Source organism: Sceloporus undulatus, chromosome 9 (genome assembly GCF_019175285.1).
Source record: "Sceloporus undulatus isolate JIND9_A2432 ecotype Alabama chromosome 9, SceUnd_v1.1, whole genome shotgun sequence".
NCBI lineage: Eukaryota > Metazoa > Chordata > Lepidosauria > Squamata > Phrynosomatidae > Sceloporus > Sceloporus undulatus.
This window is the reverse complement of record NC_056530.1, coordinates 35,520,326-35,544,720: the sequence shown is the minus strand read 5'-3', so window position 1 is coordinate 35,544,720 and position 24,395 is coordinate 35,520,326. Positions and strand designations below refer to the sequence as shown.

The 24,395-nt window shown below is 43.8% G+C and overlaps 1 protein-coding gene across 1 annotated transcript; it reads right to left on the bottom strand.

The window, feature by feature from the left end:
• Positions 1-650: 650 nt before the first annotated feature.
• Positions 651-23,083, bottom strand: PBXIP1 (PBX homeobox interacting protein 1). Its single transcript, XM_042440878.1, has 11 exons — positions 22,902-23,083; positions 17,106-17,203; positions 15,884-15,965; positions 14,314-14,375; positions 11,645-11,810; positions 9,472-9,684; positions 9,370-9,393; positions 7,511-7,581; positions 6,594-6,761; positions 4,225-5,291; positions 651-2,592 (listed from the first exon to the last, which is right to left on the bottom strand). The coding sequence occupies exons 2-11, from the start codon at positions 17,166-17,168 to the stop codon at positions 2,484-2,486; spliced, it is 2,025 nt and encodes a 674-aa protein (XP_042296812.1). The 5' UTR covers positions 17,169-17,203; positions 22,902-23,083; the 3' UTR covers positions 651-2,483.
• Between the last annotated feature and the right edge of the window lie 1,312 nt (positions 23,084-24,395).

The window sequence follows — 24,395 nt, the reverse complement described above, 5'->3', positions numbered from 1 at the left end:
TCAGAGAGCTTTGGTGCTGTGCACAATGGACTACAACTCCCAGCATTCCCTAGCACTGAGCCATGGCACTTAAAGCAGTCTCAAACTGGTTTACTTCTGCAGTTTGTTTTGGACCTTAGAAACAAATGTACCCTGAGGTCTGGGTGCGAGAAGGAACCATCCTATCCCTCTATTTGCAGTTTGGACAGGAAAATAATGCACAATTAAATAATAATCATAGAATAAAATGTAGTTATCTAATATTGCTGTGTCCCTTCAAGTCATTTCTAACTTTTGGAGACCCTAAGGCGAAGCTATTATGGGGTTTTCCTGGCAAGAGTTGTTCAGAGGAGGTTTGCCATGGCCTTCCCATGGTTTTCATAACCGAGTTTGTGAGATTCGAACATGGGACCTCTCACACACAAAGCACTGAGCTAGGACTCCTTCCTCACACTCAGACATCGAGGCCAGAGGTTCAGATAAAAACAACAATGGTATTCTCAGCAAGCAGACTTAATTTTAAAACCAGAAAGACTGAGCATGGTTGAGATGGCTAAAGGTAATGGGGAGGAGGAAGATGCACAGGTTTGTTTTGCTAAGGTGTCCCTCTTCAACCCTCCCGCCCCACATCCATGTCCATAGGTTGCTCTTCGGTTAGCCACGCACTCCCATTTTTGTTCAATCAGTGCTTTTTATTTGGTTTTGGACAACAGTGCAAGTCATTGTGAGGGGTTAGTGTGGGGTGGGGTGAGGATCGAGGGATAGGGGCAGCCCACTGCCATTCAAGATAGGAACACAGATTTTGAAAAACCCATACCCTATTTACCAAAAATGTGAACATGGAATAGCACAGGACATCGGGGAGGCGAGTTCAAAAGGCGACCATTACAGGATCCTATAAAGTACAGAGTGGTAATTCTGCAGCTCTCCAATTGCTGGGTGTCTGCAACTCCCATCCATTATACCCAATTGGTGAGGGATGCTGGGAGCTGCTGTCCGGCAACCTCTGGAAGGCCCCAGCTGTAAAACGTCTACGTCCAGTTAGTAATAAAGGGCTCAAACTGCGCATATATATATATATATATATATATATATATAGTCCTGTACCTTTTACAATGAGGCACGTCAGAATCTGAAAATTTGTTGGATGTTCTGCCCAATTTCATATCAATACATTATTGTATTCTTGGTGGAGAATAAGTCCCCAAATGTAACATTGTCTGTTGCTAAATTTCTTTCAGAGAAAGAAAAGAATTTTAGATAAAGGCGATAGCAATCATTTTATTGTTTTTACTGCACTATTTATTCCTTTTGGATGTTGTTTTTAATTTTATATTTGAGTTTTCTATAGGCTCTGTTAGATCTGTCGATCGTAATAAATGATGATAATGACGATGATAAAGGGCTCAAACTGACTCATATTTGACACGAATCCTTATGCCAGGGAGCTGAGAAACATGCACTGAGATAGTTTAAATACAGGATGATTTGGGCCTGGATGAAAAGAGGTAATTTTTGCTAGAAGAGTTGGGTTGGCATGGAGGCAAAAATTCGAGTGTGACAAGGGACTCTTCTCCATGCCCAGTGAATTGTGTTGCAACACTGCAGAGTTGTTGTTGGGTGCCTTTAGTCGTTTCCAACTTACGTTTCCTAACATGATATCTTCTTGGCAGGTTTCATCAGAGGAGGTTTGCCATTGCCATCCTCTGAGGCTGAGAGAGTGTGCCTTGCCCAAGGTCACCCAGTGCGTTTGCATTCAAAGTAGCAGAGGGCAACAACTGAGTAGAAACCCATGGCTTCCTCAATGGAGTAGGGCATATAAGAGCTTTCCAGATTGTACAACTACAGATGGGAGAAGAATTTTGGTGGTCTTAAGACTCTTGAAAAACATTACTCAATTTTTCTGAGTACCTAAAAAAAAAAAACCAAAACTGAGGACCTCGAGTACACACCTTCAGAAATGTGTTGGGAATCCTCACCTCAGGAATCTGAACATGTACAAGACTTGCAGTATGGTGTGTTTTTGTTTTTTGTATGCACACATTTGGGCAACGCATTTCTAAAACAGAAGCAGCTAAAAATGCATACATCCTTCCCCAAAAGATGCATAGGCCTGCTTTCATCCATAAAGAAAATGTGTAGTCTCTTATTCTCATGATGCTCAAAACCACTGTCCCTGGATGATGGGAACTGGCATCTTACAAAAACTGGAGGACTTCAAGGTTTACTTCCCTGGTGTGAGCCAGTGGCTCTGTTGTTAACCAGAAGCTGCTACAGTCTGGATGGGTTGAGGGTTTTGGAGGGGACATAGGGTTGCATGACATGAAGGAGATGTATTCAGATGGAGACACACACAGAGATCACTGGAACACGACAAGAAGATACATGTGTTGATCACGTCTTACTTCCCTGCCATGTTTTGACAGCTGAGCCATAGCCCTCCTGCCCTCCCTCAGTCCATCTGCGAGGCGGCACTGCTTTCTTCTTGCCACTTTGGGACCAACTTAATGCTGGCCGGAGGCTCGGCTGGGATTCTCTCTGCCGTTCTTGCGACTGTGCCCTTCACGGTTGCGGTCCTTGGTGTGTTGATGGCTGTTGTCTCGCTGTGCAAACCTGCAAAGAGGTGATAATACCAAGTGTGAGCAACCCAACCTTTGGATATCCTACTCACGCCATGTTATATAAGTCAAACACACTCTACCGGTATTAATCTGCAATAAAAACCTCCCCATTCTATAGTGTGGTAAGTGTACTTGTTCTTGACTCTCAAGAGCAGGACCCCCATGAAAGTGGGGAAAAACACAAATTTAAAAAATCACAATTTTTTTAACCTGAGAAAACACCTGTCTAGGAATCTCTAGGTCCTCTAGCGCAACTTTGTGGTCAACAACTGGCAGAAGCTAACAATAAAATTGCATTGGAGAAGCTACAAATGCCTAGTGAACTGTTCTATCTAAGAATTTCTAGGTCTTCTATTATTATTATTATTAACCTTTATTTATAAAGCGCTGTAAGTTTACACAGCGCTGTACATCAATTTTTTAGTCAGACGGTTCCCTGCCCTCAGGCTTACAATCTAAAAGACACGACACAAAAGGAGAAGGGAGTGGTGGTGGGGAATAGGATCAGGTCCAGCAGATCTTTTCCACCTCCGAGGCCTGGACCAAGGCAGATGGACTGGAGGAAGGGCTTGGCTTCTTGATGGATGGTTAGAAGGAGGCTTCCTGGGTCGGAGAGGGGCTCACCTCTGGGAATGCTTCTCTAAACAATATAGTCTTTCTAGCATAACTATATGGTCAACAGAAGTTGACCAAATGTATCTGAGGAAGGAGACTTCATTCTACAAAAGCTCATGATGCCAACATCTTTCTTTAGGTAACCTCAAAGGTGCTACAAGATCTCTCTATATACAAAAGAGAACAAGGTAATCAAATCTGCAAATAATCCAAGCCACAAAAGTCAAAGCTGCAAATGTGGAGGGCCAATTGTATAACCAAATATAAGAGAGCGAGAAGGTGCAGGAGAAATAAGCAAGATACACCAAAGAAAAATAGAAAGTGGAATGGTCACAAAAGAAAGAGAGAAAGAAAAGGGAATGGCCAAGAGAGAAAGAGGGCAAAAATGGGATGCACTGCCTGCATTTGTCTCTATTCCTACCTACTGTTAACATGTGGCCCCTGACAGATTATCCGCAAAGGAATGCAACCCTGAAAGAGAGTCCTGTCTCCCTTAGGAATAATGGCAATACCATAATACATAGATAGTTATTTCGAAGATTAAGCTTAACATGCATTGAAAGAGTATACTCAGGGGAAATTAATCAGCTTCTTATATGTCCTATGATATATTGGCAAGATTAAACTTCACCATTCAGTAAATATTGCAATGTGTCCTCGCATATAGTGGGACCTTAGTATCTGCAGGGATTTGTTGCAAACTCCCTGCAGATACCAAAATCTATGGAGGTTCAAGTCCCATGATATGCAATGGTGTAGTATAAAATGGGAAAATCAAGGTTTGCTTTCTGAATTGTTTTAAAATTTTTCAAGTCATGGATGTTTGACCACCATGGATGCAGCATCTGTGGATACGGAGGGCCAACTGCATCTCCTTCCTTCCCATCAGACATTCCCCACAGCACAGATCTGATTTGCCCACTTTCCTAATCCTTTCCTTCAGGCTGATTCTCCTGAAATACCTCTTGCACCTTCTGCCCTGAACCTGCATCGTCTCTGCAGCACTCACCTTCCGCCGGGGGATGCTCCAAGCTGCCGCAAGACCACCTCTTCAAAATTGTCTGCTTCCTCTTCACTGCCTCCTAGGAGCTCTGCAAGCTCTTCCAGGGCATCCTCAATTTCATCCAGAAAATCAACAAAGCTGAAGCGGTCATGGGCAAAGGCTCCGTCATTCCCAAAGAAGCCGTCTAATGCAGTCACCAGGCCTCCATAGTGTTCTGCCCAGCCCAACCCAGACAGGTAGTTGTGGACCATTTTCAGGAAGGTTGCTTTCTGCACTGGTGCCAGGCCCTCCTGGCGGGCACACTCAGCAACACTGTTGCATCCTTGGGGAACTTGGTATTGGTGTTTGGCCAGAATTTCCCACAATGCACTAGGCTCGGTAGGCTTCTTGGCTTTCCGGCCACCTCGCTGGTGCTCCCCTTCCTTGGCTGGTTTGGCATCTCGCATGCCCTGGTGTTTCCTGGGACGGTGAGCCGCATCACTTGCCACCTTGTGTGCAGAACGGTGATCTTTGTGTTCCTTTCCTAGGCTGTCCTCATGGTGACGACGCCGGTGCTCCTCCAGACCTTCGTGTTTCCTGTGCCATGCTTTCTCCTTGCCCCGTTTGGTTTTGGGGCCCTCTTTCCACAAAGGCCTGGCACCTTCCTCACCCTCTATCTCTTGGGCCAGCTTCCGCTCAATGCCACTTAGTTCTGCCCGTAAGCCTTCAGCCCCATCACCAGGTGGAACTTTCTGGAAGATTTTTGCTACGTCGTGCCCAACTGATGTCAGCAAGGAATGCAAACGTCGGATTTCGGCATCCTGGCGCTCAGGCTTGTGATGGTGGTGGTGATCTGGCACAGGTCCTGCTTCCGGCTGTGGCTGAGGTTTGGCCTCACCAGCTTCCCCAAGGCCCTGCATCTTCTCCTGGAGAAGACGGAGTTCAGCCTGCACAGCGAGGAGCGAGGATTTCTCCCTCTGCAGGGCTTCCTTCAGTCTGGAGTTTTCGGTGGCCAAACTCTGCTGCTGGGAGGTGAACTCCAGGGCCTCCCCTTCAGTCTTGAGCAAAAGGGCCTGGAGCTCTTCCTTCTGGGCCTGAAGAGTCAAGGAGTAAAAGGGAGATATGTTACCCCTTGGACCCAAGAGACAGGAAGAGAGACTCTCACCCCATTCTAGCCTCTGCCATTCAATATCACAAAATCAGAATAAAGAATCCCCATACCAAGGTACCAAAATAATCCTTGGGACTCAGGAAGACTGTGTCTGGGCTGGGCCATTTGTGGCCCCTGTGTTGTGGGACTCCTCATCTCCTTTCAAAAGCCCTCTGTGAACCATTGGCTTAAGCCACTGGGAAAGAGATATTTGTCTATCTCCTGTCATCCAACTGGATGGGGAAGAGAAAGAGAAATGGGGTGGCAGAAAACAGGAAAGAAATGGAAAGGGGTGGCAGGGAGGGAGTATGGGAATAAGGGAAGGTTTGAAAGAGAGAGAGAGAAAGAGGCAAAGGGATGGCAAAGAGAGAAAGAAGGAAAGACACAGAGAGCCCGAAATGAAGTGACAGTGAGAGGGGAAGAGGGAACTGGGGTGGTTGAGAGAAGGACTGCGAGAAAGAAACCAAAGTGGGTGTTAGAGGAGGAGAGAAAAGGGATGGGACAGCAAGAAATGAAAAAGTAACAGAAAGACAGGGGGATTGCCAGAGAGAACCATTGCTAGAGGAAGGGAAGGAAGCTGGTGGCAGAGAGAAAAGGCAGAGAGACAATTGAGTTCCCTGAAAGAGAAGGAAGGTCAGAAGGGTGGTACAGAGAAAAGGGTGGCAGAAAGAAAGAGAGAAAAGAGGTGGCAGAGGGTGAGACACAGGAGTTTATCAGACAAGGGGAATTTGAAGTATAATCCGATGGCAATCTGAACGCAGTCATGGGGTTTAACGTTATTACATGATAACCCACTACACACAAATTCGGACAATGGGAAGTCAGTCCGAACGCAATCATGTGGTTTCACGTTATTGCGTGATAGACTGCCACATGCACATTCGAGCAATCGCATGCTATTTTGGGGCAATGGGGAGCCATTTTGAATGCAATGCGTATTCACGTAATTGTGCGAAACTAGCGACTTTAAATGAATGCGTTCTGGCCCCACTTTCTTTTCATTCAAATTTAAGAGAAATTCCTCCCATTTGATAAACTCCATACCCAAACAAAAAACAAAGAAATTGGTTTATTCCTAATACCGGATCAAGACAGTCCAGTATGGTCTCTTCTGACAGGCAGCACCTTTCTAAGGTCCAGGTCAGAGCAAAATCTTTCCCATCATTCTTTTGCCAACTCCCCCCAAAATTCTGGTTTCCTCTAAGTGAAGAAGGTGGGCTGCTGGTCAACAAGTGTCTCCGCTAACCTGCAGCTCAGCCTGCATGAGCCGGATATCCTGATTCTCCTTGGCCAGCTTGTCCAACAAGAGCCCCATGGCATCCAGAGACTGGGTGTCCCTGGGGGGCTCCAAATGCAACGGCGAGTCCTCCTTGGCTTGCCCAGCATCGACTAGAGACTCTGAAGAGGGCCAGTCCTGCCGAGGGGAATTGCTATTGTTATTATATTTATTGATAGCCCATCCTTCTCCCAATCCTGGACTCAAGATGGGCTATAAATCTTAAACCAAATATACCTGTCCCTCCATATTCGCTAGGGTTAAGAGCACAAGAATATGGAAAACCCGCAAATAACAAAAACACCATGTTTTTACCTGAGAGGACACCTCTCTAGGAATCTCTAGGTCCTCCAGCACAACTTTGTGGTCAACGTCTGACAGACACTGACCATGGAACTGTGCTGGAAGAGCTACAAAGGCCTAGTAGAGTCTTATCTCTCTAGGAATCTCGAGGTCTTTCAGTGCAACTTTTAGTTAAAGTTGACCACAGAATTGCACTGGAGGACCTTGAGATTTCTAGAGAAAACATATTCATCAAATCTGTGAATAATCAAATCCGCAAATATCAACGCCGCAAATATGGAGGGATGAGTGTACAGCTAAACAATTCACATGATACACACAGTTTAAAATACAATTAAACATCCTACAAAAATTAAAACACAGTTATTTATCAATAGATCTACAAAGCTACTAAGCAAGAAAAACAAATACAGACAGTAACTTATGAAAGGATTTTTCAGGAGCAAAGGCCTGTTGAAGCTTATCCTATGGAAGGACAGCAAAGAAGGTGCCAGTCAAGGAATTCATGAGCCAGAGAGCAGCTGCCAAGGATTTACTGAATGCCCAGGAAAGAATTTCTGTACATACATTTACAAAAGACTCACCTTCCCATCACTGCCAGGATGAAGATCATCACTGTTGGAGCTTGACCAGGTGCTCAGGGTATCCCCAGGGCCTTCAGGAGGAGAAATGAGAGAGACTGAGTTATAAGAAAAAAATGTACAAGTTTCAGTCAAAACTGAAGGGTGGGCACATGTTGCCTATTATTGTTTTTGTACATCACAAAGTCCCTCCTGGGTCACCCAAAAATTAAAAGCTTCTAGCTAAAATAAGTACCAGGGCATATCCTCCAACTGTCCTGAGATGGCTGGGACAGTTCTGCTTAATCCTCTGTCGTTCCACTTTTTGCCCTATTTTCTTTTTCCTCCTCCTAATTCCCCCTTTGTCTTCAGCTTAAGTGCTGCAAACAGACTTGATGGGTTTGGATCATGTCCTTCCCTGTAGACTCAGGCAAAAGCAAACTGCTGCGTTGAAAATCTTGATGTTGCCATTTTATATAAGGGAAACAATTTTTCTATGCCATTGGATATAATGGGACTTCAGCATCCATGGATTTTGGTATCCACAGGGGGTCCTGAAACCAAACCCAAGCAGGTACCAAAGGCCCAACATAGGCTCCACAGGTTTTAACAAAAAGTAATTGCGACAAGACCCTCCTTTCTAAGCCTTTAGGTTACCTTTTACCTCTCCTTTATAGAAGGCCCTTGTCAATAACAGCTGCCCAGCATCCACCATTTATACACTTTCTCTAAATGTATAAGGGCTACGGTCCCAAGTGTTTTCCTCTTATAAGTTTAATATCTTTGTCTGTGCCTATATGTTTTAGAATTCATTCATCCTGTTATGACAAATAAATATTTAACTTTATTGTGAAGTCAAATGCTTTCATGCCTGTCATCCATAGTTTTTTGTGAATTTTTCAGGCTATGCAGCCATGTTCAAGAAGAGTTCGTTCCTGATGCATTCTCTGAAGATGCCAGCCACAGATGCTAGCGAAACATCATGAAAACAATTCTTCTCGAACACGGCCACATAGCCTGAAAAAATTGAATAAATTTGAATAAATTTGGCAAGGAAGTAGCTTAGGTAGAATAGTTCAAACGTGGCATGGCTACATTAACTGTTGTGGTCATTTCATAATTTCCTCTTTACACTCTCCAATATACTTTGAAACCAATGTTAGTGCCAGTCAGCAGTGGCATCACTGAAAGAGGGTGCAGGAGGTGCGGATCGCACCAGCTGATACCCAGAAGAGGGGTGACACCCGGTTGGGCCCCCTCCCCCTTAGATAAAGAAGAGGTGTGAATGCACCCTTGCCAGCTGCTCCGTCCCAATTCTCCCCTTCCAGGGAGAGAGCCAGGGAATGGGGGCGTGCATGGGCATGTGGCACCCTTCCCACACTGGGTGACACCATAGTTAGTGATGCCACTGCCAAGGGGAAGACATTTCTGTTTCAAGTTGAATTGGGGAGATTATTTCCTCTCTCTTGGGAAGATGGGACACAGAACATTGAATCTAGCCTCTTTGCTTCTAGCCAGAAGGTTTCTGCACAGCAAAGTGGAGGGTGAGCCCTGGCACTGCAATGTTTGAGAGGGAAGGAGAAAGCCAACTAAGTAAATACATAGAAGGTTTTGCAAGTCACAGCAGAAATGAATGAAGCCTTGGAAATTGCAGCTGCTCTTCTAGATGAGCTGAAGACTTGCACCCAGCCCTTTCCTCTTGCTTGGAGCTGAGTCCCATAAAACTGGATAATTTGCAGCCTTATCTGCCAAATGGAAGATGCTCCATGAAAACTTGAGGTCCGGGGTCAGGCTCTGAGGTCTGTCAACCCTACAGCATCCTGACCCCTTGGAAGAGGCAAAAGGGAAGCAGAATAGCATTGCAGTTCCATCTCTGAACTTACTCTCATCTGTATCCAGGATGACCCCTGTAGAAAGAGGCAAAAGGTGAGTAAACTGCTCAAGGAGAAATTCACCCACCTTCCCCCCATAAGGTTATTGCTCACCCAAGGCAACCAGCAAAGCCAAAGCCAGAAGGGCTAGGAAGCCAAAGAACCATTTTGTTGTGCTCCCGTCCTCGTCTTGGGGGTCTTTGCCTCGATCCCGGGGCGCCCCAAGAGTAACGGGAGCCACGTCTTGACCTTTCCGTCTGCGCAGACCTTCAACATCATGCTCCTTGGATGCCACGTCTTCCTTGTTTGGTTCTTCCACCAGCGGGACTGGAAAGCAAAAGGAAAGAAACCAAAGTTGGAACATAACAGGTGACTATTAATATCGTTGTTGGTAGGACCTGATGAATTACATCCAAGAGCATTAAAAGAACTGGCAAATGTAATATTGGCCCTTGTTGTCTCTTCCAACTCTACGATTCTATGATTCTATAAGACATATGTATTGATATATATAATATATATGCATTTGTATATACTGAAACTGGGAATGTGAAGATGAACAGACATTATTTTATTTGATAGTATGAGAAATAAAAAAATATTAACCATAAATAATGTTGTCAGGAACAAATTGTTTTGGGAAAGTAATGAAAGGCAATGAAAGTCATTTTAGAATAATATACCATATATACCCGACAATAAGTCAGCCTCATGTATAAGTCAAGGGCAAGTTTTGGGGTGAAAATTATGGATTTTGATATGACCCGTGGATAAGTTGAGGGTAAAACTTAGGGGCATTAAACAAAGGATGTAAAGGATAAAGCAAAGGTAAATGATGCTAAATTTCCTGCAGGTAAAGCTGTTTGTGCCCACCCTAAAGATAAGAGTTAAAGTACAGCAATAACACTGATGCATAGATAAGTCATTCCGGGTTTTTTGCATCAATTTTTTGACTGAACTTTCTAGACTTATACATGAGTATATACAGTAATGATTCATAACAAACCCCAAGTGCTCTAGGATGGGGGGGGGTCACCTTTTATTTTATATTATTATTTTATTTATATGCCACCTGTCTCCTAAATTGGACTCAGAAAAGAGACTTTAAAAACAGAATTAAAAACATCATATCTATAAAAAAAGTTTTAAAAAATAATTAAAAACATACTAAACCCAAAGTATAGAACCATTAAAAACATAGAATAGCTGGCATCCCAATAAAAAACCTCTCTGGGTAAAATTACATCTTAAAAGTCGACAGGCGACTTGACACAGTAGGATTTGCGTGTAACAAGTACAGATTACTCAGTCTTTTGCTCATGACTTTTCCTCAGGCATTTTGAATGGATTTCCCTGCCCTTTTGGCTGCTTTTTGGCAACTAGTCTGGAAGCATCTTTAGATTACTCTAATTTTAGATTACTCATTTTGTTGTGGCCTTTGGCTAGTACAATAAACGTTAACTCGGCAATTTAATTCTTGGCTATCCCCATCTCTGCATTTCAGGAAATGCAGGAAAATAAGATGGTGTTGCAACCTCATCACCAAATTTATTCTTATATCCTGCTTGGGAATGTATTTTTTACATCTACCTCACAGGAGTGTCGTGAAGATAAAGTGCAGATAAGAAGAGAGCCACGTATGCTACCTTCAGATGGTTACTAGTGGAAAGGTGAGGGGCGAATGTAGCTGATATGTTGTTGTTGTTGTTATGTGCCTCCAAGCCATTTTTTACTTATGGCGTAGCTAAGGTTTTTACTTATAGGTTTTTCTTGGCAAGATGCTTCAGAGGGGTTTGCCATTGCCATCCTCTGAGACAGTGTGACTTGCCCAAGGTCACCCAGTTGTTTTGTTTTATTCTTGAGCAGAGAATTAAACCCTGATCTCCAGAGCCATAGTCAAACATACAGTGGGTCCTTGGTCTCCACTGGGATTTGGTTCCAGGTCCCCCCATGGATACCAAAATCCATGGGTGCTCTACAATGGTAAATAAGAATGGTGACATTTTATAAAATAGCAAAATCAAGGTTTGCTTTTTGGAATTTACATATATAATATATAATATTTTCAAGCCATGGATACGGAGAGATGACTGTACCACATTGGCTCACAAACAAATATAAATATAAATTGGTGGGTGGGGATGGGGAGAAGGAGAAAAATAATTATTGGTGCGATTGGCCTATTTTAGAAGTTGTACTTCAAAATGTATAAACACTGCCTTGATCTCATGTGAGGAAAGATGGAATGATGATGATAATGATGATGACGATTATGATATGAAATCACCTGCTTTGCGGCTTAAGGTGGTGCCTTGTGGGGCAGGAGCAGACCGTTCTTCAGCATGATGGGCACTGGTTTCCTTGGCATGCAGCAATGATGAGGGGATGGGATCGGAGGTCTTGGCTACGCTGGGGGTCTCTTCCGCACTGGCATCCAATGCCACCTCTGGCCCCTGGATTGAAACAGAGATGGCTGTACATTTATCATTTGTTTTCAGTTACTTATATATTTTTTTTAATAAATGACCCCACATTTCTAGGATTGCAGAGTGAGAGAAACTACAAATCATTCACACCGAGAAGAACTCTTCTTTTTCCTGTGTTTGCACTCCCTTGGTTTCTTTGCCAGCCCTTTTCGCTGGATGCTGTAGTGGTGGTGATGTGCCTTCAAGTCAATCAATCAATCAATCAATCAATCAATTTTATTTACGGTCTTTGACCAAAATTTCTCATTAATATATTAGTATTAACCAGAAAAACCAACGTACAAATATATCTAAGTAAAATCAGCTAAAATGCAAATCTGCATGCAGACAGGTAGCACCCCACACACCAGGATGCAGGAGGTGTAGCTAATACCCCAGAGGACAAGATCAAAATTCAAAATGACCTGAATAAACTGGAAAGCTGGGCCAAAGCTAACAAAATTATATTGAACACAGAAAAATGTAAGGTACGGCACTTAGGGCAGAAAAACGAAATGCATAGATACAGGATGGGGGAACAACTGGCTTAACAAGAAGACTACATGTGAAAGGGATCTAAGGGTCCTAGTAAAACACAAGTTGAACATGAGTCAACAGTGCAATGCAGCAGTTAAAAAGGCCAATGCGATTTTAGGCTGCATCAATAGAAGTATAGTGTCTAGATCAAGGGAAGTAATAGTGCCACTCTATTCTGCTTTGGTCAGGCCCCACCTGGAATATTATGTCCAATTCTGGGCACCACAATTCAAAAAGGATGTTGAGAAACTGGAACGTGTCCAAAGGAAGGCAACTAAAATGGTGAAGGGTCTGGAAACTATGAAACCTATGAGGAACGACTTAGGGAGCTGGATATGTTGAGCCTGGAGAAGAGAAGGTTAAGCGGTGATATGATAGCCCTGTTTAAGTATTTGAAGAGATGTCATATTGAGGATGGAACAAGCTTGTTTTCTGCTGCTCCAGAGAACAGGACCTGGAACAATGGATGCAAGCTGCAGGAAAAGAGATTCCACCTGAACATTAGGAGGAACTTCCTGACAATAAGGGCTGTTTGACAGTGGAACAAACTCCCTCGGAGTGTAATGGAGTCTTCAAACAGAGACTGGATGGCCATCTGTCAGGGATGCTCTGACTGAGAGATCCTGCATGGCAGAATGGGGTTGAACTGGATGGCCCTTGGGGTCTCTTCCAACCCTAGGATTCTACGATTATATGGCCATGGGACACACTTCGCCATCCTTTTTGTAAGCAGAATATGGGTCTGTGCTTATTGCAATTTTAACTTTCAATAATCTTCTCTAAATGACTCCCCATGAAGTTTTTGAAGTAACAAGTAAAGGTCATACATGACTGAAATCAACAGGATTAATATAATTTACATTTGAAAGAAAGTCAATAAAAAAAAGGATCTTGGCCCTCAGTCCTGAAAACAGTAACAGGCAACAGATGTATTTTAATATGAAAATAAAAATTTGCATTCACTTTTTTGGGTCTGTCAATGGCTAACAGTGGAGAAGAAGTCCATACAGCTTGCTTAACCTGAAAAAGTGTTGTCTTTTTTTTAAATAAAGGTTTTAAAGTTCTCATATAAAAAACACAAATTAACACCAACTTAACAAACAATACATAAAATTACACATGCACATAATAAAATTACACAGCCACAAACAATACAACAATAAAACAATACATTAAACAATACATTCCCCACAAAACTAACATTAATTCTAAAAAGACGACTTCCAAAATCAAAAATGTTGGTTATATTTTCCTATCATCAATACTCCCTTTGATAAAAAATAAGCAGATTTATTTTCGTGTAACCGTCATCATGTCTAATTTATCTATCTTCTTTCTTTCTTCAGATAAACCAATAAATAGATTGGGAAATCTTTATCTAAGATCTAATCAATCTAATGTCTCTCCTTCCAGATCCCAATCTAAAAATTAATCGAATTATCATTGTCCGGTTAATCATGGAAACATGAAAAAATTAGTAATTAAAGCATTCAACTTCAAATAAAAATAGCTTCGTAATATATAATTAAATTTAACAATACAGATGGGTTGATGCCATAGGAATTGAAGTCCGCCAATTCATAAGGAATCAAAGTTCATCTGCTTTCATTTCCGTTTCCAGAGCTTTCTCAAAGCTTCCAAAACCAATCTTCAGTAAATTGCTCTAGTGAATTCATTGTAATCAGAAAAAGTGTTGTCTTAAAGTAACATCTGTGTTGGTACTTGGCAAAGTTAACTGTTTGGCAAGGTGATTAGAATTCTCTACTAGCTCCATTGCCTGCCTATGGAGAATTCCAAGTACTTCAGCAAGCTACAACTCACAGGGATCTGTAGGATGCTGCCATGATATTTAAACTGGTACAACCATGTGGTGCAGACATACTCCGAACCCAAAAAGAACAACAGTTTGATGCCGGAGAATCACCAAAGATGAAGAAAGCTTTTAACACTCTACCTTCCGTTTGGATTCCTCTGGCTCAAGGTGGTTGTCATGGGCCTCACTCTCACCAATGGAGGCTGAGGATAAAGAAGGAAAAGTGGAATGAGGAGAGAGAAACTGGGACATTTTAAAAGCAGCTGAAAAAACGGGACGATGGAGGGTTAACTGGGACCATCCCTGCCAAACTGGGACAGCTGCAAGGTATGCATTGGAGCACTTCGAAACTCAGGAGCTTATCGCTTGGCTATTAAAACCAAGCGGGGATAGACCTGGGTTGTATTCGGGCAACAAATTCGGCAGCAAAAACCTTCTGATAAGATCAGGATGCCGCCCAAATTAAGCTTTAAACTGGATAGAGGTGAGCCAGTTTTAATAGCCAAGCGATAAGCTCCACAATGTAGGTGCCAAAAGAATAGGGGGTAATGACGTGAACACAGCAAATATCAGAGTTTGAGGCATGAACCATTTTCAGTGTCTCACACTCTGCTGTGTTAGAAATCGGGGGACTGAAGGGCAATGTAATTGGAGGTAGAGGAGGGTTCTTGTTGGGGGGCAATGTCTTCATTCCCACCCACCCCCCAACAGTGGCACCCCTGGCATGTGGAGTGGAGAGGATGCCATCTTGCCCTTGACATTAGGCTCAGGCAAATACAAACTGCCTCTCCTATCTTGTCTCTTCTTCATCATTAATAACCTTTTGCCATCTTGACCATATTCTGATGCAGCTTTGCTACAAAAGGGAAACCAGGATGGTGCATGGGCTGCTTGAAATGAATACCTGATAACTATATGTATTGTACCTGCAAAGTCAAAAGACCTTGCATGATTTATATTATTTTTGTTAATAGAATAAATCTTTTCTTTAAAAGTATCTGCTATTCCTACACTTCTTTACACGTGCCTTAGTTTGGTTATCACTTGCCTAGAATAGAAAGGAAAGGGAACTATAAATCCTTAACAAGTTCCAGTATGTGTTAAGGAAAGGTCATTACAAATTCAATGGGTGGTGGCAGCATGATTCAAAGTTCTCCAAGAGTCTCATTCAACTTTGCAGGGAGTGTGAACCGGGAATAGGAGATTTGGGGAAAAATAAAGGATCTGCTGGGACTAAGTGCCAAGACAGGGCCGCTGTTTGAGCTGCTTGGACCACAGGGATCATCACATGCAACCAATACATGCAGTTGGCTATGGCAGAAGTGGGGAAAGTGCAGACCAAGGGCATCATGTGGCCACCAAACCCCACCTCTCTGGCCCCTACGGATGCCTAGAGGTCTCCCGAACCCATTTGTTTTTAGTGGGGTGATTTTTCAGACCATCTTCACCCCAAAATGGCCCTAAATGCAAGAAGCCTCCTGCTGCAAATGCAGCAATGTTGTTATCCCATAAAGCTCTTTATGCGTGAAAAGATGGCTGAAAACAGAAATTGGAAGTGATGTGGTATCTTTTCTGATGCACTGTTAATATTTAGTGCTTCTGGCCCACAGGGGTGAACATGGCCTTTTATGCAGCTGCCTTCCTCTGGGTGAAGGAAAGGGCAGAGTTAAGGGGAAAGACATGGATGAAGTCTTCATCTGTCACCACCTACCCTGCTGGCTCTCCTTTGACAACACTGTTTCCACCTTCGTTTCTTCTGGCACTTCTGAGCCAATGTCTTCCACAGGAAGAGCCTGAAAGGACAGAAGGGGTCAAACAAGAGCAACAATGGCTATCATGGTTATGGTTGATGGGATATGCAGTCCCACACCAGCTGGAGCATCACCCCACTGAAGAAAATACTGAAAGAAAAGGAGCAAGGTCCAATGCAGTTGCAATTATCATCCTATTCAACTCAGTGCTTGCTCAGGATCATGAGCACAGGACCCTCCATTTGTTTTATCCAGGAGGCCTTTGTTATGTGCTTTGCAAGCATAAGGCACCAGATTCAATCCATCACATCTCTAGGAAAGGCCAGGTCCAGGTGGCAAGATGAAGGCATTATTTAACTTAATTATATTTTATGTGATTTTATATATAGAGGTTTTAATTGTTTGAATGTTATAATAATTTTATAGGTTTTAGCTGTGAGCCGCCTTGGGTTCCTTCGGGGAGAAAGGCGAGCTATAAATGAAATGAATAAATATAAGGCAGAACTCAGCATGTCCTTTTTATGGCGGCCCAATGCAAATGTGGGCCATGGCTGCTGTGTCTTTAACAATCATGTGGTAGCAGCTGGTGCTCCCTCTTCCACTCAAAGATGTAGGAGTCCCTGTCCCTTCTGGATAAAGCAGGGAGGAGACAAGCCACATGGGCCACCTTGAGCTCACCAAAAGTATAGAATCATAGAATTGGAAGAGACCCCAAGGGACATTCTGCCATGCAGGAAATCCAATCAAAGCATCTCCGACAGATTGCCATCCAGCCTCTGTTTAAAGACCTCCACCACTCTCTGAGGGAGTGTGTTCCACTGTCGAACAGCCCTTACTATCAGGAAGGTCTTCCTAATGTTGAGATAGAATTTCTTGCTTTATAGCTTGCATCGATTGCATTGTAGCTTGCATTGATGGAGCAGCAGAAAACAAGCTTGCTCCTTCCTCAATATGGCAACCCTTCAAATACTTAAATAGGGCTATCATATCACTTCTTAACCTTTTCTTCTCCAGGCTAAACATACCTAAGTCACTCCTCATAGGACATGGTTTCTATACCCTACAAAGGTATGGGAAGTTCATTCATAAATAGTCATATTCCTTCACGACTGTCAAGCTTTCCCCATGTCCTCTTCCCCCATCCACCTCATTTTGGTATTGGTTCCCAGATCCATTCCTTACCTCAGACCCAGCAATCACCCAGCTGTTGTTATCCGACTCCCGAGAGTCTGAATTGTCAGCCATGGATGCTCATTCCCTGGTGATGCCCAGATATCCACCTGCAGATGACAAATTCAAGAGATAGAATCATAGAATCGCAGAGTTGGAAGAGACCCCAAGGGCCATCCAGTCCAACCCCATTCTGCCATGCAGGAACTCACAATCAAAGATCAGTGAACTGTGTCAATTATAGTGGTGTCATTCCAGATTATTTCTACAGTGTGGTTGCAACCTGAGATCAAGTATCCTTCCTTGCTGTCTGCCTCGTGCCCATCCTTGGCCCATAAAAACAGTGGACAATGCAAGGTTTTGTTTTCCACTTCAGAAACAAATGCAGGTGTTGGATTTGCAATGCTAGAATTTGACAGACAAATTAATTTTCAGCATGGGAACAAAGGTAAAGAGACGTAATAAGACACCTGAATTTTACTTCCTCAATAGACTTTGGTAGCAACGGTATCTTTCAATGAGTTCTCCAATGTGCAAAGCACTGGCCCCAGAAAGGAAGCTTTGGCCCTCAGGTTTCCTAAGGCCCCATTCCCACTGAGCAAAAAAGCGGCTTATATTGCTGCGATTCTGACTCATTGAAGTGGGGCCAGAATTGCTTGGCATGTTATTTGTAAAAATTACGACTTATCGTCAAAAAGTATTCATTTATGGCTTTTCTGCTGACTGCAGAAATAATAATAACGTAATAATAAAACATACATAACCAAATGTATATGACAAAATACATCAAACAATAGCTAATACTTAAAAAACAGAACATAAAAACAGAAACCTGACTTCCTTTCTAGTAGGTCATACCTTTAAAGTGTCTAACCTCTTTGCAAATAATAATTGTCCGATTCTATTCTTAAGAGGTAGAATTCAAAGATACAGCCCTGTTATTCTGTATGCAGAATCAGTATGTAGAGAGAACTTGTCGTGCCTTTGAGACTCACTGAAGGAAAGAAGTTGGCAGCTGGAGCTTTCATAAAAGCATCTTGAGGGAGGAGACTGAAGCCTAGGAAAGCTCATGCTGCCAACTTCTTTCCTTCAGTGAGTCTCAAAGACACTACAAGATCTCTCTACATACTGATTCTGCAGACTAACAGGGCTATATCTTTGAATTCGTAGTCTCAAAGATGCTACAAAACCTCTCTAGATACTGGTTCCACAGACTAACACGGCTATATCTACCACCATGGAAAGCACTCCACCAAAAGCATCTGCAGAAGCAGACTGAAGTCTAGGAAAGCTCATGCTGCCAACTTGTTTCTTTCAGTGAATCTCAAAGGTGCTACAAGATCTCTTGCATCCCTATATGTCTGTCCCTGGTTCCACTCCACCGAAAGCATCTGAGGAAGTAGACTGGTCTGCAAAAGCTCATGCTGCCAACTTCTTTCTTTCAGTGCTTCTGAAAGGTCCTGCAAGATCTCTACTCTTAGATTTTAACCTTAAAATTAGATATGGGAAATCTTTCTAACTGCTTTCTTTTCCTCCTTCATATTGGTAACTGTTGTACAAGTTTTGGTTTATTTCCATAGTTATAATTTTTCCCCATCTATCTATACAGTTGACAGTTTCCCAGCTATCTTGCTTCTCTGTTTTCTAGTGGGCCTCTGTTTCAACGCAGGAAGGGAGAGCTCTTTTTCAAGGCTTCTTGTCCCAGTGCTATTCTTGCTGGAGAGAGAATGCCGAGAATCCAAATTATGCCCGTCTTCCAAAAGTGGTCAGATGACCCGGCTCTTAGAAAGCTGCAGCCGGTCTAAACGTGTCAAGAGAGAGAACTGAGGAAATGGAGAAAGATGGGACTGGCACCAGGGCAGACTAGAGGTCGGTCAGAGAAGGCATCCCAGCAGTGGTCACCCTAGACTTCCATAAAAAGCCCCCCAACCATCAATTCATGCCAAGAATTCATGCCAAACATCCCCCCTTCCCTTGACAGAGAACAGCTGCCAGGAGAGGCCAGTGACTTTAGGGAAAAACAGGTTGGTATTTATAGCTCCTTTTTAAATATCTTTTAGCAGGTGGCAATTGCTTCACAGGCAAGCTTTCAAATGGCTCTGGAGATGGACAGACCCAACCAGTCGGCCCTTGATATTCCCATCCCCATGGACAGATCCAACCAGTCGGCCCTTGATATTCCCATCCCCATTTACTCCTTCCAAAATTGAAAGGGGGGATTTCTGTCCATCTTTCAATGTTGCTTTATTCCCTGCTGCTAGGCTCCTAGGATTCCCTTGTTTTGTGTGTGTGCAAAGCTTTGAAAAACTTCCATTTTTGGACAACTCGCAACCTCCCCTGAAGGCAGCATGGCCAATGGATTATTTCTTTTTCTTTGTACATTATTTATTTTATATTGGAAAACGGCAGACGGTACAAATACCAGTCCAGGCTGAGCTCTGAAGCAGGCGGACTCGAAAGCTGACTTTTATCTAAAGGCGACAGGCCCGGCAGAAATGTATTTCCGGGGGCTGTGGGTTGGCTGTGCGCCCTTCTCTTGCAGCAAACAAAGAACCACAAGCCTTATGACCCCATGAAGAGGAACACACTTTTTTTTCCACAGGTGGCTGCAAACAGAAACCATGCCCTGCAAAAATCCATTCATCTCTCAGTTGTCGGAGCTGTTTCATTCAAGGTTTTGGGCACGTCTTTAGGATGGGAGGTTGGAAATGAAATACAGGCCCCATACAGACAGGGCAAAATAAAGCTGCTTCAGGTCACTTTGGAGGTATGCTGTTTCAACGATGCATGCATACTAAGAGTCCGGATGCTGCACCAAACCCATGATCTAGTCCTAAGGATAGGGGCGCAGCTTTGGTGCAGCTTCCAGTCTCTTAGGATACATGCATCATTGAAACAGCATACCTCCAAAGTGACCCGAAGCAGATTTATTTTGCCCTGTCTGTATGGGGCCACAGTTGCCCTTCACATTTGTGGCTATGACTTTTATGGCTTTTATTATTTGTAGATTTGATTAATACATTCTCTCTAGGTCCTCCAATGCAACTCTGCTGGAATCTGACCATAGAGTTGCGCCGCGGGAAGATTTGGAGATTACTAGAGAGAACACTTCTCCAGGCATCTGTAGGTTCTCCAGCATGATTCTATGGTCAGCTTCTGGCAGATGTTGACCACAGAGTTGCGCTGGAGGACCTAGAGATTCCTAGAGAGGTGTTCTCTCTGGTAAAAAAATATAATGTTTTATTTTAATTTTTTCCACTTTCATGGGGGTCCTGTGCCCCTAACCCCAGTCAAGGTGGAGGGTCATCTGTATATAAAACACAGATATTTAGCAGGTGGGACAAATCTCAACCTCTTCCTACAATGCACACACATGCTCTCAACATTTTTCTGCCATGCGCCTCACACTACTTTCATTTACTGGTGCAACCACTACTTCTCCCCCTCTTCTTTCTTGCACACAAAGAAGCTGTGGTGTTGTGGCTTGCATCTGAGAAGGGTTCCCTTGGCATTAGGCAAGAAACTGCTCAGTTCTCATCTGAGTGGCATTGCTGGATGCCATAGCAACCTTGGCTGAGATGCCCTTAATAGGCAATAGCCCAGTGGACAGGCCCCAATCCTTGGCAGCACTAGTTGCAGGCAGGAAAAAGTTGCTTTTGGAGGAACTACAGTTCCCAGTATTTTCCAGGCAGTGATGGCGGGAGTCATAGTTCCTTCAAAGGACCCTTTCCCCAGCTCCAGCCATAGATTCGAACATCCAATGTAGCTGGGGATGGAAATGGGTGCATTCCACACAAACGCACATACAACGTGACTGATGTATGTCCCCTAGTTTTCATAGAATCCTAGAGCTGGAAGAGACCCCAAGGGCCATCCAGTCCAACCCCATTCTGCTACGTAGGAACACAGAATCAAAGCATCCTAACAGATGTTTAAACAGCCTCTGTTTAAAAACCTCCAAAGAAGGAGACTCCGCCATTCTTCAGTGGCTCTTACTTTTGTTGCACTGCAATGGAAGAAATGGGGAGCCACTGGATACCATAACCAATGAAAAATACAGCAACTCCATCGTATCTCGCAGGGAGGGGAGAACTTAGATTGTCAAGATCTCTGTCCTTTTTCACTAGGATAATCCCTTTGTCCATTTGTTGACTCTGGGAACAAAATAATCCCGTGGGAAAAGGCACAGAATTGGGGAGTTTATTTTCAGTACTACAACTAGAGTTTGAATAGGTCCTTTTACACACACATCTCCTCCTGTTTCCCCCACCTCCTAATCTTTCTTCCTTTTCAGCCTAATTTAGAAGGTGAAAAGCCTTTCCCTCCATTTATTCTTCTTTATTTTTCACCAGTCATTGGCATCCAGAAATCACGACTGATCTCCCATTTAAATCCTGCATCAATTTTCTATTAGACCCTAATCTATTGGCCATTCCTCTCTCAGATCTTTGGTCACGTCTTCCCCAGATGTCAGTGAAGATTACATGACTTCTGAAGATCTATCAGCTCTGAGTGCAAATTCTGCCTCTGCAATTAACTCACCTAAAGTTTTTAATCCCTGGCCCTCCTGATGTTTTGGACTTCAACTCCCCAAATCTCCAGCCATCAGCCATGCTAGCTGGGAGTTAAAGTCCAAAACATCTGGGTGACTACAAGTAGAAAACCATTGTTGTAGCTTACCTTTAGCCTTAGATCCCTATCTGTGGTATAAGGAAGGCCTACCTTGCAGGATTGCTGTAAGGCGTACTCATGCTTAGAGGTGTGGCAAGCAAAATATCAACCAAGAATAATAAAAAAATTGGGGAAGGAATGAGGGAAATAATGGTGATAATTATGAGATAGTTCTTAGTTTTAGGCAATAATCTGATACACACAAACTTGGAAGCAGGTCCCACTCAATTCAATAGTGCTTACTGTTGACAAGACACAAACAAACGTATGCTGTTACTGATATGATGAACCTGACGCATCCAAAGGAGATGTATAAATGCTTCTTATTATAAGCAAGCAAATACATGACGAATCACCCAGAATCATGGCAAGGGAAAGATCCCTTGCCATCTGTGTTTAGGGTTGAAGAGAAGACAATTTGTTTACAAGATTTATTGTTATGATTTCCCCCTCTCAGTCACAAACTGCTCACCCACGATCAAAAATATACCCCACTTTCCAAGTATTTCCATACAACCCCCCCATAAAACTCAACGCCAGAAGTACCAGAATGGGGCATCAGTCTAGGGCTGGATGTTGAGTATCTCACTGCTGTGTGGGGATGGGGAGAATCTGCCTGAGTTGTTCTTTCTGCTTTTCTGATCCCAAAGGAAAATAGCTTTCCAGTTTGGCCGTGGAAATCCACTGGCTGACCAAGTCACAGTCTCTCAGCCTCAAAGGATGGCAAGGGCAAACCCCCTCGGAAGAAACTTTCCAAGAAAATCCCATGACAGGTTCACCGCCTTTGGGTCACCATAAGTCAGAAATGACTTGAAGGCACACAACAACAACAATAACAACAACAACATGAAGTACTACTACTACTACTACTGCTAGTTAAAAGTCAAGACCCAAACACCCCTTAACAATCCTAAGCTAGGAGAGAGGGAAGGTCTCAGGTGGGAGGGGTGATGCTGGGAGTGTTGCCAAGGCAACCCTGCATCCTCACCCATCAAAGACTACATCTGCTGGACCACACTCGGTAGGAGATGCTTTCCTGAGATGGGAAGGCATCATAAACACCACATTTGTGGGCTTCCTTGCCCAGGTGGTCCCCAATTCCCACTCCATGGTCCTTTCCCCCCAACTCATCCTTACCTCGAGGGCCCAGCTGCCCCAGATCTGGATTTGGAGACTTTCAGAGTGGAGCAAGGAGAGGATGGTTCTGGACTCTTCTTCCACTTGGCAACTTTTGCATCTGAAACTTCGTAGCTGAGGAGGAGAGAAAGGGGGGCGGGACAAGAGGAGCCAGAGGGCCAATGGCAAGGGGGTGTTTGGCCATCTCAACCAATGAATGCAAAGCTGCTCTGCAGGCGGTGCCAGGAGGAAGAGGGATGGGTGAGACCTTGCAAGGGGTGGGTGGGCAGGGGGGGGTTGGGGGAAAAGTGGGGGTCAGGATGGGGGTGGGTTGGGGGGAAAGGGGGTCTCCCTCACCATTAGCCCCCTTCTTGAGTCCAGGTGGGGGGCAGAGAGTTGCCAATGCCCTTCCCACCCAAACCCATCCATCTAGGCTCCAGCAGCCAAGGATGACTAAGCTAACCCAGACAGACAGGGACAGCTGGAACAGGGCTCTGGCTGGCTGCAAAAGCTTGGGAGGAAAGTTTTCTAGCTTCCAGCTTCCCCTGCCCCTTCTCTCTCTCTCTCGGACCTGGCTGCTTAAGAATGCTGTGCCACTCCAAAGTGGGCACCCACCTCTCAGCAGGCAGCAAGTGGGCATCAGGTCCCCAGAAGAATCAGCCTTGATCTCAGGGATGGGGAGAAATGGTGGCCAATAGGCTGCATGCACCTCAGGTCCATTTGTGTGCTCTCCCCCATGTTCCTTTAATTTACCATCTTTAAAAAAAAAATCCAAATGTATAATACTAAGGTGAATCCCAGATTGGCCTCTTTAGGGCTGCATCCACAGTGCAGCAATAATCTGGTTTGACACCACTACAACTGCCATGGCTCCATGCTATGGAATTCAGTTTGCTGTGGCACTCTGGTCTCCAGAGTCATAGGGGTGATATAAAAGCACGATTTACATATTTGAAGGGGTCATACTGAAGATAAAGCAAACTTGTTTTCTGGTGTTCCTGAGAACAGGACCCAGAACAATGGATGCAAGTACATGAAAACAGATTCCACCGTAACATTAGGAGAAATTTTATGACAGTAAGAGCTGTTCAACAGTGGGACATATTCCCACAGAAAGTGCTGGAGTTTCCTTCCTTGGAGGTCTTTAAACAGAGGCTGGATGGCCATCTGTTGGGGATGCTTTGAGTGAGAGTTCCTGCATGGCAAGGGGTTGGACTAGATGGCCCTTGCGGTCTCTTTCAACTCTAGGATTCTGTCTTGAGTCCCCAATTGAACAATAGGTGGGAAGTAAATATTCAGCATAGGACTTGCATCTTCAAAAATGGACATGTACGGGAACTAGAATTAAGTACCGTATATTCTCCACTGTAAATCATGTATATGCTAATGACAGGTTTGAGGGCCAAAATTATGGTTTTTGCTATGACCCATTGGTAAGTCGAGGATAAAATTGAGGGGCATGTAGCAAAGGATCTTAAAGACGAAGCAAAGCAAAACAAATGTTGAAGAACTTAC